We start from the raw sequence: 12,534 nt of genomic DNA, 5'->3' as shown, positions 1-12,534 counted from the left end.
CGAGGTGTAGATTACATCTCACATTCCATTGTTCGAACATGTAAACAAGGCTCCGTGGTATTTACTTAAAGCAAAGCACGGTTTCGACTGCTACAGTTTTGCAGTTTAACTGACGCTCAGCCCAGAAGGACAATTTCCATACACGGCCACATAGATAAGTCAGATTTCAAAATGTATAATACGACACTTAGGTCATCACCTTTGTGCACAAATCATCCATTGATTTATTCAAATATTTGGAGATAATTCCAACATGTTATATTCATCAGTCTGCCATGTTTTTTGATGATGTCTGCGCTGCTCCCTGTGCACAATGTGATGTTGATCTGTATAAACTGGATTCAACCCGGATATAGACGGACATGAATTGGCGTATGCGAACGTGAGTAGATAACCTTGAAAACAAAAGGCGGACATCTTGGACACAGTCTCCAGTTCTTATACCTCAGTGGATTGACAGCACTAACACAGTTCCACCTCCCACACAACTTCTATACGGATGTGGGCTTAAGCGGATCTGATTGAATACAGACCCTAATTTCTGAGAGCAACCTAATACAGAACAGGCTATGTTTGCTATGTGAAGCCAAACTGACCAGAAGATGTTGCTGACACAGTGGACCAAGCAGCCTGTGGTCCTGGGTGTGATGCTGATGGTTCTGCCCTATAAAGGATCAACAGGAGCTGGACCCACTCATTGTTTTTCTGAGAAACAAAATTACCACTCAGTATTATCTCAGCTTCATACTAACAAACACACATTCCAGATAACTTAAATCTCTGCACATACAATCGATCTCATATTATGCTATTTGCTGGTGCATGCACAAACACAGGCACACCCACTCTTAGGATTCCAGTTGAGCTCTATGGTGTCTGAGGCAGAGGCCCCTTAACTCCATTCATCCTCCTGACACAGTTGTTTTTCCCTCTCATTCTCCTGCCCAGATGAGGGCCCTTCCATCCTGCCTCCTCTCCCGCTCACCGGCTGTGCATTCCAAAGATGAGGAAGCTGAAGAACACAGTGACTCCCACCAGGGAGATGGTAGCAGGGGCGGTGAAGAACTGACGGTAGTTGATGCGGAAGTACCAGACCACGGCTAACATCACCACAAACACAGGCACCACCAGGCTGCTGGTGCTCAGAGCCAGGCCTGCAGCCCTGATTCCCCCACTAGCCCCAGAGCGAGCTGTCTCCTCTGGGCTGGCCTCCCGCAGCACCTGGGACACGTGGCAGTGGATCACACTGTTGTGAGAGATGTTGAGGGAGAGCAGAGTCCGTTTGGGATCCTGAAGCAGCTGGCCCTGGTAGATCAACTTGATCTGACACTCCCGCCCTGAGAAGTACTTACTAGAGGGGAGAAAGAAATGTCTCTGTAAGACTGTATGGGAGAGATATGCATGTTCAATAAATCAAAAAAAGGTTCAACACAGAAAATGCATAATGAGAGCTGCCATATCATAATAACCTCTTCAGTAGACCCACTGTATCCTGGGCACCAACAACTCAGATTCTAAGAAGCCCAAGAAGAAGAAGACGTCTCTTGGCCTAAACAGCACAGGAGGAGGGGGCGGCAGTGGGAGTGGAGGAGGCAGTAGCTCCCAGAATAGTCTAGTAGACCAATCCAACAGAAGAAGCCCAAGCTTCCTGTTCCCCCTGCCCCCAGTATCTATGACAACCTAAACTAGGATAGTCCCAGTCTGCCCCTTCCCCTCTCAGAGGCAAAGATGATTACCCATTAACTCACATCCACTCACTCACACATTAATATCAGCTCTGATTAGCCCAGGGGTTGTAACTTCTCTTTTTTCATAACTGGACACAGCACCCCTTCATTTGAACGCCATTCTTATTTGTTTGTTGTTGAAGACAATATTTTGCAATTCCAGTTATAAAGAAACATGGAAGCAGCTGTAAGACTGTATGGGAGAGATATGCATGTTCAATAAATCAAAAGAAGGTTAAACACAGAACATACATAATGAGAGCTGCCATATCATACTAACCTCTTCAGTAGACCCACTGTATCCTGGGGTCTCAGGACTGCCACCTCTTCTGTGTCATTCAGGAACTTCAAACGAACCGTGATGCTGGTGCAGGAGACCACTGGGCTCAGCTTCTGAACCTTTTCTTCTTCCTCATAGTCATCCTCTTCCTCATCATCTTCATCATCATCATCAGGCTGGTATGTCTGAGGTTTCTTCCCCTGGATATTCAACAGCAGGTCAACTCCAGCCCCTGTAGTCCCCTCTCCTGTTATCTCCCCATCTTCCCTCTCAGACCCAGGCTCCCCCTCCTCTGGCTTGTTCTCCTGGGAGGGTGGAGGTGTTTGCTGCTCTGGGGTGTCTGCACTGGGTGGCCCTCCACTGTAACTCTCATGGCCCCCCAGCCCGATTAGAGAGGCGTGGGCACCGACTGTAAGGATGGTGCTCAGGATGTGGTCTCCCCGATCTGCCACTTGCGTGGAGAGCCAAGCCAGGACCAGGGCCAAGACCAGGAGTAACACACCGCTTACTGCAGCCACCTCATCTCCCATCCCGTCCATTGTCAGTGCACACACCGCCATCTCTGTCCTTTGTGTCTGTTGAAAAGTAAAAGAGAAGTGAAAGAAGTGCATAGATACATATGAGTAGAAAGCCTATGAGCAGAGACCTGTATTACAACAGTCAGGGACAGAGACCTGTATTACAACTGTCAGGGACAGAGACCTGTATTACAACTGTCAGGGACAGAGACCTGTATTACAACTGTCAGGGACAGAGACCTGTATTACAACTGTCAGGGACAGAGATTAAGTGCTACTTCAAAGCAACCGTCTATAGTTTCGTAAGTGATGGCCTGGCAATATTGTCACAAAAGTTAGCTAGCAAACCATCTAATGACAACACAGTTAAAACACGTCACTAATGTGTTTACTACTACATTGTGCATTCGTTGGAGAACTAGCTAGATACAGAAGAAAAAGGGTTTTCAATGTTTACACTAACGTTAAAATACATATTGGTAGTTTACTAGCTAGGTATTAGGTTAGCTAGCTAGCTAGTCATAGCAACAAGGACGACCTTCGTTTGCTAACTTTCACTACATTGCCAAAATGCTTTCTATAGATGTTCTTATTAAATGCACACACTATTTATATGCGCATTTGAATATAAGAGGTGCGCTTACCTGCTATGGAGTCAAATCATGTTTGACGGCATGCTACCATGCTAATTTAGCCACAGCCCCGATAATAAAACTGGAGTAGAGGGCCACATAAACACAGATGACGTTACGCCACCAGCACGTAGGTCGGTTAGTGCTTTCATGGGATCCTTGGGACGTCCAACTCTTGTGTAGCTGGCACGCAAACGGGCACAAGCAAGGACACAAATAATGGTATAAATACAAATACTAAAAAGTGGCTTCCTCTCCTCGCATTCTCTCTCCTTCATGTGCTGAAAATAGAGTACAGATGAAAGCAATAGTGTACCTGTAGTGGGTGGTTCGTCCATACAAATGCAATTCATACAAGAACATAAATTAGTTCCGAAAAATAGTATCATATTTTCATAGGCAAAATAAAAAGTTGATTTATTAATAAATTAATACAGAAAACACAAATTATTGCAACCATTCTTTTAGTTATTGTAAATGCCAATCATTCTCTCTCTTGGCTTCTGTCCCACGTGTTTCACTTTATTCACCGGATCTCCCCGTCATTCCGAAGTAGTAGATACTCCATCAGAGAGCTGGGGATGTCCAATCTACTGATAGCGGCGTCGATACCTTTTCCTAAGTGGCGGCGCAGAGCACAGCGGCACAGGTGCTGCAGGGAGCGAGGCTGGCTCGTCATCTGCCTCACAGAGTCAAAGAAAACCTGGTGCGTCTGGGGACAGAGAGATGGTGAGGGAAATGGAAGAAGGACATTAGATGGTTCAGGCAGTGAAGGAGAGAGTTGAAAACGGAGGAAAGGACAAACCTCATGTATCTCAAGAGGGATAGACTGCATCCATTCCTCACAGGAAGGGACAACAGCATAGCAGTTCAGCATTACCTCCAGGGTGGCAGGGGAGATGAGGCAGAGCTTCAGCATCTATATGGAAGAAATCTGTGGGTTATTATTATTATCATGCCCTCCAAAATATATTGTCTACGTAGAATTGCAGGGAATTAACTTTAAAACACATTCATAGCGCCCCCAAATTAAATAAAATCAAGCTTTTGCTGGTGCACATATTTCATCCCAATAAAATATAATTAAATGGGCCCAAATCCAACCTCCAACTGGCATTTGTACACCCAGCTTGGCCCAACTGACTTTTCCAATTGCCCCCTACCAAGCTTTTACCGGCCTTGGCCCCGTGGTTTAGGAGGGAGCGTGCTACAGCCTCCGGATGCTGGTCTGGATAGTCCTCCACCACCTGCAGACAGGAGAAGGAGAAGAAGTCTGTCTTATCTACCACTCACTGACTATGAAAATGATGAATATAATTAAATAACCTTATGTCCAAATGGATCTTGCACTTTGACCACATAACTCTCCGTAGCTCCCTCTGCCCCCCCATATGGCCCACCCTTAACCCCATCTGTAACAGACAGTCCATGGGTGTGTATCCTGCACAGTTCTGCACGTCTGCTTTGGCTCCGTGTTGTAGTAAAATTTCTGCAATGCGTGGGCTGCAGTTACTACAGGCGTTGTGTAGAGGTGTGTGGTGTTTCCTGCCTGCAGTGCAGGGGTCAGCCCCAGCTCCCAGCAGCATCTGGACCACGCGGAGGTACCGCCCAGCCTCGGCAGGCCTCTCAGCCCCACCACAGGCTGCATTCAGGGGGGTCTCCCCCTCACGGTTCCTGGCTGACACGTCAGCTCCATGGGACAGAAAGAGCTTCACATGCTCCTCCAGATCCCGACGAGCCACCACATGGAGGGGCGTATCTTTGTTTCACTGGTCAACACATTGACCTCTGCCCCACCCGTCACCAGCAGCTCAGCACACCTGAAGAGAGTAGAGACACAACCTTATGATCTTATCCTTCATTAGCACCCACATCAACAGACCCACCTGCCATATAACTTTTGAAACATTCCTCTACCTATAAATAATAGAAATGATCACCAGGCATAGTGTCAGTATTGCTAAGAGCGCTGTCACTCACTGAAATGTCTGGGCTGTGCTGCAGAGGTGAAGGGGTGCACTGCCGTCTTCTGCCAGCAGGTCAGGGTCTGCTCCGTGGGCTAGCAGCAGCTGGACACAGCTGTCATGGCCATCTATACAGGCATCATGCAGGGCTGTGCTGCCACCAGGGTCAGCATCCACCTCCGCCCCTCGAAACAGCAGCTCCTCCACACAGCCTGAGTGTCCCTTGCTGGCTGCCAGACGTAATGCAGATGTCTGCTTGATCTTGGAGCTCATGGTCCACATCCCTGCCAGAGGGACAGAGAGTATGTACATTATTTACCTAGCAGATGCTCATAGCCAGAGAGGCTTAGGTATGTTTAGAGGATAGAATAAAGAGAGTCGATGAGCAGTGATTGGGGAATGATTGGAAGATCTATAAGAAAGGCACAGATAGGTCTAATAAAAAAACAACAGTGAAGCAGTAAAAGTGAGTTCATATTCTCTGCGTTTGACACCTGCCTGGAGCCCACACCATCTCCTCATGTACTGTTTCCATCAGTGCGTTGACCATGCAGGGGTCCTTTGACACAACGTGCACTCCCTTCATGTCCCCACACATGAATGTGTTGTGGATTGTGGTATCTCTGCATCGGGCCTCATAGACCCGGATCTCCTGGAGGCCCCGCTGCTGTCTGGGAGGGGGTCTGGAGGCCCGGGACACAGGTGGCCGGCTCATGGCCCTCCTGTGGGCCAATGCCTGCCGCTTATCCTTCCACTCCTGGAGCTCCTGATCCACTTTCAGAGAGTGCAAGGCGGCTGAGCTGAAGGCAAATGTGTCCTTGGACATGACACCCAAAGCTGGAGCAGAATCTCAAGCAATCCACTGAGGTCTTCAAGCAACACATTTGAAACAGTTCCAATTTTAGTTGCTTACAGTGGACACAACATGACTCAGTGCAGCAAATTTGACTTAGACACTGACTAAAAACCTACTGTTATGGCCAATACTAAACGACAATCCAGACAGAGACAACAGAGAAAACACTTTATTTTGTCTCTGGTCTTTGAAGATTGTATTTACATCCTATCAATGTTGTGTGAATATAGAATTCTACTCACCTTGAACTTGTAACCACTGTCAATTCAGAATTTTTTCATGTGAACTCAAGTAAGTTACTATACAAAATATAGCACATTTGCTGTTGTGGATAATGTAATTTGCTTACGACTACTTCATAACGTGTTTACAGACACGTCCAAATGTCCTTTCACAATATATTGTTGCCCCAATACAAGTTTAGTGCCTGTTATAAATAGACGGGGAACTCAATCTGATATTCGGGGAACTGCATTAACTGAGATAGTCAGCAGGTGGCGACAAGTGACGACCCATCTCGCGAACGTCACGCAACGTAAACATTGATTACGTAATTACGTTTTACTTGAACGTGGCGGTGCTATTCTCACAAAATTTCGCATTTACAACATCTTGCGTTGCTTGAAAATTTTTACAAAGTACTAAATGGCTGAATTAAATGACATCTACACTGTCGATTGATCTTATGTATCAATGTAAATAGACAGTTAGAAAAGACATTCGACACGAGATCGCATTGCTGCTATGGTAAGAATCAGTCATGTTTGTTTGCTAGCTCTGGTTCCCAGGTCGGTAGCTGCCACAAGTTCACAAATGAGAGAAGCTTCTAGCTAGCTTGGCACGTAGCTAACAGTGTTAGCCAGCCATCTAGTTGGCGAAATGTAATTTACATCTCGCACTTTCTTAGTTGATGCTATATTTGAAGATGTCTTTCTTTTTCGACAGAATTGCAAGTGGAATGGATTATTTAACGTTGGGGAGGACTTCGATGATGAGGTGCTGCAAACTGATTTACACAGTCAGTGATTACCACCTGCTGATATGATAGTTATGACAGATTATAGCCCTCTGTATAAATTCTCACATTGACATCACAAGCAATGTAGAGTACTGTTGTGAAACTATTTAGTCTGAACACCCCTGACTTTCTTTGAATATGAGTTATACAATTTTTGTTGTGTGTGTGTGTGTGTGTGTGTGTGTGTGTGTGTGTGTGTGTGTGTGTGTGTGTGTGTGTGTTAGGATCTACTTGAGATGGACTGGTCTGCTCCATCAGTGTCTGCTAGCACACTGTCCTCTGCAGCACAGTCCTGTTTCCTCCGTTCAACTGCAACATCAACTCCTGCTGCCCCCTATGGTCAGAATAACTCACATCAACCAACCACAGAAGGCATATTTGCCCATAGGGGCCTGTCGAATGGCCCAGGGTCAGATAATTCAACACCGAACAGTGTAGGGCAGTCTCCTGCTTTGGGTTTGAGACAGCTCTCTACATCTAAACCATTGCACTCATTCCCTCTTCCCCTCTCCACCTTCCTACACTGAGTAGGGGACTGTGTACAGTTACCCAACAGAGCTCCTCACCAGCTCAACGGATGAAGTCAAACACAACAGGACAACAAGAGGCCCCTCGCCGCAGGATGACTTTGATGATTGGGATGTTGACCTGGCAGACCTAGATGAAAGTGACCCACAGATGAGCACTTGGGCTCAGGTCCGAGAAACTGCTCCAGCTGCAGATCTAACCAAGCCCAGCGATGACTCTGTATCCCCAGCTAAAAGACTACGGCCCACAGCCTGTGGTGGTGCTCAAACCGGGCCCAATGTGGGTCTGAGAGGATTCAGTACCTCTAACCAAACGTCTGGTCTTCCCAGTAGTAGTAGTATACTCCACAGGTCCTCATTCCCTGGTCCCTTCCCCTCTCCCCACCCTGATCCTAGTGCTACCTTCCTCCTCGCTCCACCCCAGAGCCCAGTGTTATCTGGCCTCACCATGGCCTCCAGCCCCTTCCCCAGGCCTGTGACCCCCAGGCCAGTCAGAGGACTTCCTTCCCAGGTACAGAGGCCCTGGGCTACACCTCTGGCTCAGGGACGCAGCCTTTTTGACCCCATCTCCCCAGCCCCCTCTAGTAGGTTTGGTGGACCCATTCCTTCCCCCAGTCTCACCCCCCGTTCCCTCCACACGCCCGTCTTCACTAACCACTTGATTCAGCTGGTGTCCAACTCCAACAAGACCCCACAGAGACCGGGTTTTGACCACATCCGGCCCAATACCCGCCGCTTCCCCGGGCCTGCAGGAATCCTACCACAACAGGTGTGTCTCTTTCTGCTTCTGTCCCTACCTGCCTCTCTATCTGTTTATTTGTAGTCTAACTAATCTCAGCAGTCAGCAATGCTCTTGGTTGTGATACTAAGCTACTGCGGGGTTCCATTCTCTCTCCTTAAAGCAGCTCCATGGGCAGAGCCTGGATGACATCGTGGTGGCCATTCCTCAGACACCTGCACATGGGGCCGTGGCTCGACTGCCCAGTCAGGTACTATCACACTGATGTGTAAGGTTATACATTTACACAATGTGTCATGATATTTGTTAACCTTTTTGTCCATTCTTTATTATATCATTTGCTTTATGAACATGTGATGTGATGTGTAAAAACAACTTGTCCAGATTCCCAGCTCTCAGACTGAGGAAGAGGATTTCAGTGGAGGTCCGTGGGCAGCGATGAAAGCAGAGATGGGATTGGACGAAAGGAACTCCTCCTGTTTTCTGCACTCTTACAGCGTGGCCATGGTACTCCGCAAGGTGACCAGCACATTTAGCGGTATCCAATTTACACAGCCTATAGTAGTGTAAATGGCATGAAAGGTGACTGAAAGGCTAACAGTGTTCAGGCTGTGCGTGGCCATGTACCCTTCAACAATATGCATCATTTAACATAGCATATTTCATGTTAGAAGCTTTAAATGCCATATCATCTGGTGCAAAAATGTAACACTTGCGTAACACCGTTTGCATAATTTGACTTCATGAGCATGTTTTTCTGCACCCAGGGCAGCCTCCTGATAGAAGTGGATGGACTGTTTTTCTCTATGTTAATGGCCCTTGTCTCTGTGGTGGCACTCTATCAGTATAATCAGGACAAATGACAGGCCTGTGCCTAGGGTGTTAGTAGTTATTATCCCAAACATGATCACACATTAATCATCTTAATGGTTATTCTGTTGTTTTTCCACAGTCTTAATGTGCCACTGCTAATGGCAACTCTGCATGAGTAATTGAGATGTTTAATTAATTAAAGTTAATGATTGGCAGTTGTTTGAACTTGTTTTCTAGTGCTCTAATACGAAGGTCTCTGTCTGTCTCTCTCTGTCAGGCGGCCCTGAAACAGCTGGTGAAGAACAAGGTCCCCAACATGGCTGTGGTACTAAAGAGCATCCTCCACACACACGCTGATGCCAAGGCTGTGTTCAGGGATCCCACAGGTAAGGCCTACTGGTGGTACGCTTGTGCTTGTAGGTAGAACTGGTCACACAGCCATTTTAGTGAGTCTGTGGCTGGCGGTTTCAGTGTCCCTAGGGCCCTCTTTCTTCCATTTGTCTGTCTCTTTCTCTCATTTTCTTGTAGTTCCTCTCTATTTCTCTCTGAGTACTGTTTAAACCTAGCAGGTCATCATGGCCTCAGGAGAGCCAGCATGATGACTCCTGAGCAGATCTATTAAAGTATTTACTAAACCTTAGTGTTGTGCTTATTAGTGATTCTATCATCATGGATCAGCATCAAATGAATGGGTATTAAGCACATGCTGATCACCACTGACTATTAAGTCTCAGTGATCTGTGCATTCCCTCCTGAAGTGTTGCCCATGGTGCTACCTGTCAACAGATTACCACTGGAGGGGATGCACTGATTACTACACTGTTGTCATTAGCAGGAATAATGTGACCAGTGTGCTCCATGTGGAATGAATCAATCACATGTATTTTATACAGCCATTTTTACATCAGCAGTTGTCACAGAGTGCTATACAGAAACCCAGCCTAAAACCCCAAAAAGCAAGCAATGCAGATGCACAGTGGCTAGGTATGCTGTTTTGCTCTGACTGCACCGGTAGAACACAGTAGTAATAAGTGTGTCTGACTGTAGGAGAGATGCAGGGCACAGTACACCGGCGCCTCCTAGAGGACAGACTAGGGAGCTCAAGACGGGGGCGGTACTGCTGCTCAAACAGGTAGGACTTCCACAGGCCACACACCTCACTATTTACTTGTGTTTCATTGCAAATCATTTGTTGGATTCTTCAAAATGATTGATGAGCCACTCACAATAAAATCACAAAAACAAATTGTGTGTAAAGTTGAGAATTTTTGCACTGTTAGTGGTAGACCCATAATTAGTTGTCTCTTCATGAAGGTGGGTGTGTTCTCTCCGTCCCACCGTAACCACTACCTGAACGTGACACCCAACAACCTCCTGAGGATCTACCCTCCTGACGGCTCGACCCCGTCCCACACACAGAGCCAGCTGCTCCCACTCCCCTGGTGAGAGACCACTACCAAGGCCTGGAGGATATCTTGTTGTTATCCTAGGCTGTTGGGAGTTTGATGTTTGTCTAATTTGTTTGTCTAACTACTGTTGAATGTAGGAGCCAATGTTGGAATCACCTGATCAGTCCTCCAGTGTCCCAGGAGCCCCTGTGTCTCAGATGGAGTTGTTCTATAATGATGAGGATGTTCGGGCCCCACAGGTCTCTGCAGACTCTGGTGCTGGCTCCTCTAGTGTTCCACAGGGCCCGCCTGCTGCACCACTGGACCTGTCCTGGGAAGCAGGTGGGACTTGGATATGCATATGAGTGTATGTTCTTGGTAAACCAATCAGCAGCTCCACCCTGTGTTTGATTGAATTTGTCTGTCTCTGTGTTGTGCAGATGACCTTGATGAGCTTCTTGGGAGTTGCCTGTTGAGTCCTACTGCCTCTGACACCTGCCCACCTACCCCTTATGGACAAGGTACATTTATACAGGGGAGATGTAGGACAACTAAGCTGCCACTTACATGTGAATTTGATTTTGGCTCATTCTGACCGCATGTTGGATGCCTTTCTACCTGATTCCCCCAGAGAATCTTGTCGCCTGAAGTGCTGTCATTTTGTGTTTGGTGTGCTGTGACCGTTAATCGCACCATTATAAATTGCATGTCGGCCGTGTGGGGGGAAAAACTCTGAGATGTTGGGAACTGGGACTGTCGCTCCCGCATCTCCCCAATTTGAATGGACCCATACTGACGGGATGTTGGGAACTGGGTACATCCCATGCTGCTACGGGTACATCCCATGCTGCTACGGGCACATCCCATGCTGCTACGGGTACATCCCATGCTGCTACGGGAATGCTTCACGGGTATCCCATGCTGCTACGGGTACATCCCATATGCTGCTACGGGTACATCCCATGCTGCTACGGGTACATCCCATGCTGCTACGGGTACATCCCATACTGTTACGGGTACATCCCATACTGCTACGGGTACATCCCATACTGTTACGGGTACATCCCATACTGCTACGGGTACATCCCATAGACACAGTCATTCCCTGTTTGAAGACCTGCTGGCTGATGTTTTGTATATTTTTTTACTTCACAAAGCAGTCTCCTCTAAATCATAGCTAAGTACTGTATGTGCATATAATGTCTTGTAAAACATGTATATATTAAAGAAGACTTCTGTTCGATAATACACTACACAACTGAAATGGTCTCTGATTTTCTTGTCTCTAATTTGCGGTCTTTGGAGTGATTGAGAATTAAAATGCATGAGAATGCACTTACTAATAGGAACAGTATATGGAGAATCAAACAGTACAATTAAATGTCCATTTAAACCCTGGCTTGATTGATCCACACTTGTGCTTTAATTGCATGGTGGTGGTGTGCTGTAATTAGGCACCGGTGTTGCAAGGTTTCATTGGAGAGGCAGAGTATCCTGCTGTTCATAACCATTGTCTATTAATTGGAACTGCAAATCTTTTTCTCAAAAAGTTTTTAAACAGTTTTCTTGTCTTTCAGTCAACTAACACTATTTTAAACATTGATGGCGCTGATGAAACATGGTGTAAATTTAAGTATCAGCCTGAAGTGAATGACTTTAAACATTGTCTCCTGGAACCTTCTGATTGTCATCTGCCATCTCTCTCCATGCTTTTCTCCGATTCTCCATGTCTCTCTCCAATCCCCTTCCTCTGTCTCTCCGATCCCTTCCTCTGTCTCTCCGATCCCCTTCCTCTGTCTCTCCGATCGCCTTCCTCTGTCTCTCCGATCCCTTCCTCTGTCTCTCCGATCCTCCTCTGTCTCTCCGATCCCCTTCCTCTGTCTCTCCGATCCCCTTCCTCTGTCTCTCCGATCCCCTTCCTCTGTCTCTCCGATCCCCTTCCTCTGTCTCTCCGATCCCCTTCCTCTGTCTCTCCCCTTCCTCTGTCTCTCCGATCCCCTTCCTCTGTCTCTCCGATCCTGTCCTTCCTCTGTCTCTCCGATCCCCTTCCTCTGTCTCTCCGATCCCCTTCC

The 12,534-nt window shown here is 47.0% G+C and overlaps 4 protein-coding genes and 1 long non-coding RNA gene across 7 annotated transcripts in view; 2 read left to right on the top strand and 3 right to left on the bottom strand.

Annotated features, from left to right (window-relative positions):
- Window positions 1–199: 199 nt before the first annotated feature.
- Window positions 200–12,534, bottom strand: part of LOC123999366 (transmembrane and ubiquitin-like domain-containing protein 1) — a 13,240-nt gene continuing 905 nt past the window's right edge. The window contains exons 3-5 of one of the 3 annotated variants that reach the window (XM_046305045.1): window positions 2,021–2,582; window positions 1,470–1,482; window positions 200–1,351 (exon numbers count right to left, since the gene is read on the bottom strand). In XM_046305045.1, the coding sequence (XP_046161001.1) occupies window positions 982–1,351; window positions 1,470–1,482; window positions 2,021–2,567 (930 nt within the window). In that variant the 5' untranslated portion in view covers window positions 2,568–2,582 and the 3' untranslated portion in view covers window positions 200–981. Of the gene's footprint in view, window positions 1,352–1,469; window positions 1,483–2,007; window positions 2,583–3,169; window positions 3,308–12,534 lie in introns of those variants that run through there. The other 2 variants (XM_046305044.1, XM_046305043.1) reach the window with 2 other exon arrangements.
- LOC123998984 (ankyrin repeat and SOCS box protein 16-like) lies at window positions 3,474–5,403 on the bottom strand. The gene is given in 6 exon segments (XM_046304291.1): window positions 3,474–3,869; window positions 3,963–4,076; window positions 4,321–4,404; window positions 4,570–4,922; window positions 4,925–4,977; window positions 5,138–5,403. Coding segments are annotated over 6 exon segments (1,056 nt in total). The 3' UTR covers window positions 3,474–3,683.
- On the bottom strand, window positions 5,594–6,406 carry LOC123998983 (ankyrin repeat and SOCS box protein 16-like). Its single transcript, XM_046304290.1, has 2 exons — window positions 6,220–6,406; window positions 5,594–5,983 (listed from the first exon to the last, which is right to left on the bottom strand). The coding sequence occupies exon 2, from the start codon at window positions 5,945–5,947 to the stop codon at window positions 5,594–5,596; it is 354 nt and encodes a 117-aa protein (XP_046160246.1). The 5' UTR covers window positions 5,948–5,983; window positions 6,220–6,406.
- LOC123999367 lies at window positions 6,609–7,514 on the top strand. Its single transcript, XR_006832442.1, has 3 exons — window positions 6,609–6,724; window positions 6,923–6,973; window positions 7,220–7,514. It is a non-coding gene; the product is annotated as an uncharacterized LOC123999367 (long non-coding RNA).
- LOC123999365 (homologous recombination OB-fold protein-like) lies at window positions 7,588–10,517 on the top strand. Its single transcript, XM_046305042.1, has 6 exons — window positions 7,588–8,291; window positions 8,425–8,511; window positions 8,646–8,780; window positions 9,352–9,460; window positions 10,122–10,206; window positions 10,389–10,517. Exons 1-6 carry the CDS (start codon window positions 7,674–7,676, stop codon window positions 10,426–10,428), a joined length of 1,074 nt encoding a protein of 357 aa, XP_046160998.1. The 5' UTR covers window positions 7,588–7,673; the 3' UTR covers window positions 10,429–10,517.

This window comes from Oncorhynchus gorbuscha, linkage group LG16 (assembly GCF_021184085.1).
Source record: "Oncorhynchus gorbuscha isolate QuinsamMale2020 ecotype Even-year linkage group LG16, OgorEven_v1.0, whole genome shotgun sequence".
Taxonomy (NCBI): domain Eukaryota; kingdom Metazoa; phylum Chordata; class Actinopteri; order Salmoniformes; family Salmonidae; genus Oncorhynchus; species Oncorhynchus gorbuscha.
This window is presented reverse-complemented; position numbering and strand designations above follow the sequence as displayed.

Coding starts and splice junctions, on each gene's coding strand:
- LOC123998983 (XM_046304290.1), bottom strand. CDS start 5,947: ATGTCCAAGGACACATTTGCCTTCAGCTCAGCCGCCTTGCACTCTCTG.
- LOC123999365 (XM_046305042.1), top strand. CDS start 7,674: ATGAGCACTTGGGCTCAGGTCCGAGAAACTGCTCCAGCTGCAGATCTA. Junction 8,781..9,351: donor TGGCCATGGTACTCCGCAAG/GTGACCAGCACA, acceptor TCTCTCTGTCAG/GCGGCCCTGAAACAGCTGGT. Junction 10,207..10,388: donor CGGTACTGCTGCTCAAACAG/GTAGGACTTCCA, acceptor CTCTTCATGAAG/GTGGGTGTGTTCTCTCCGTC.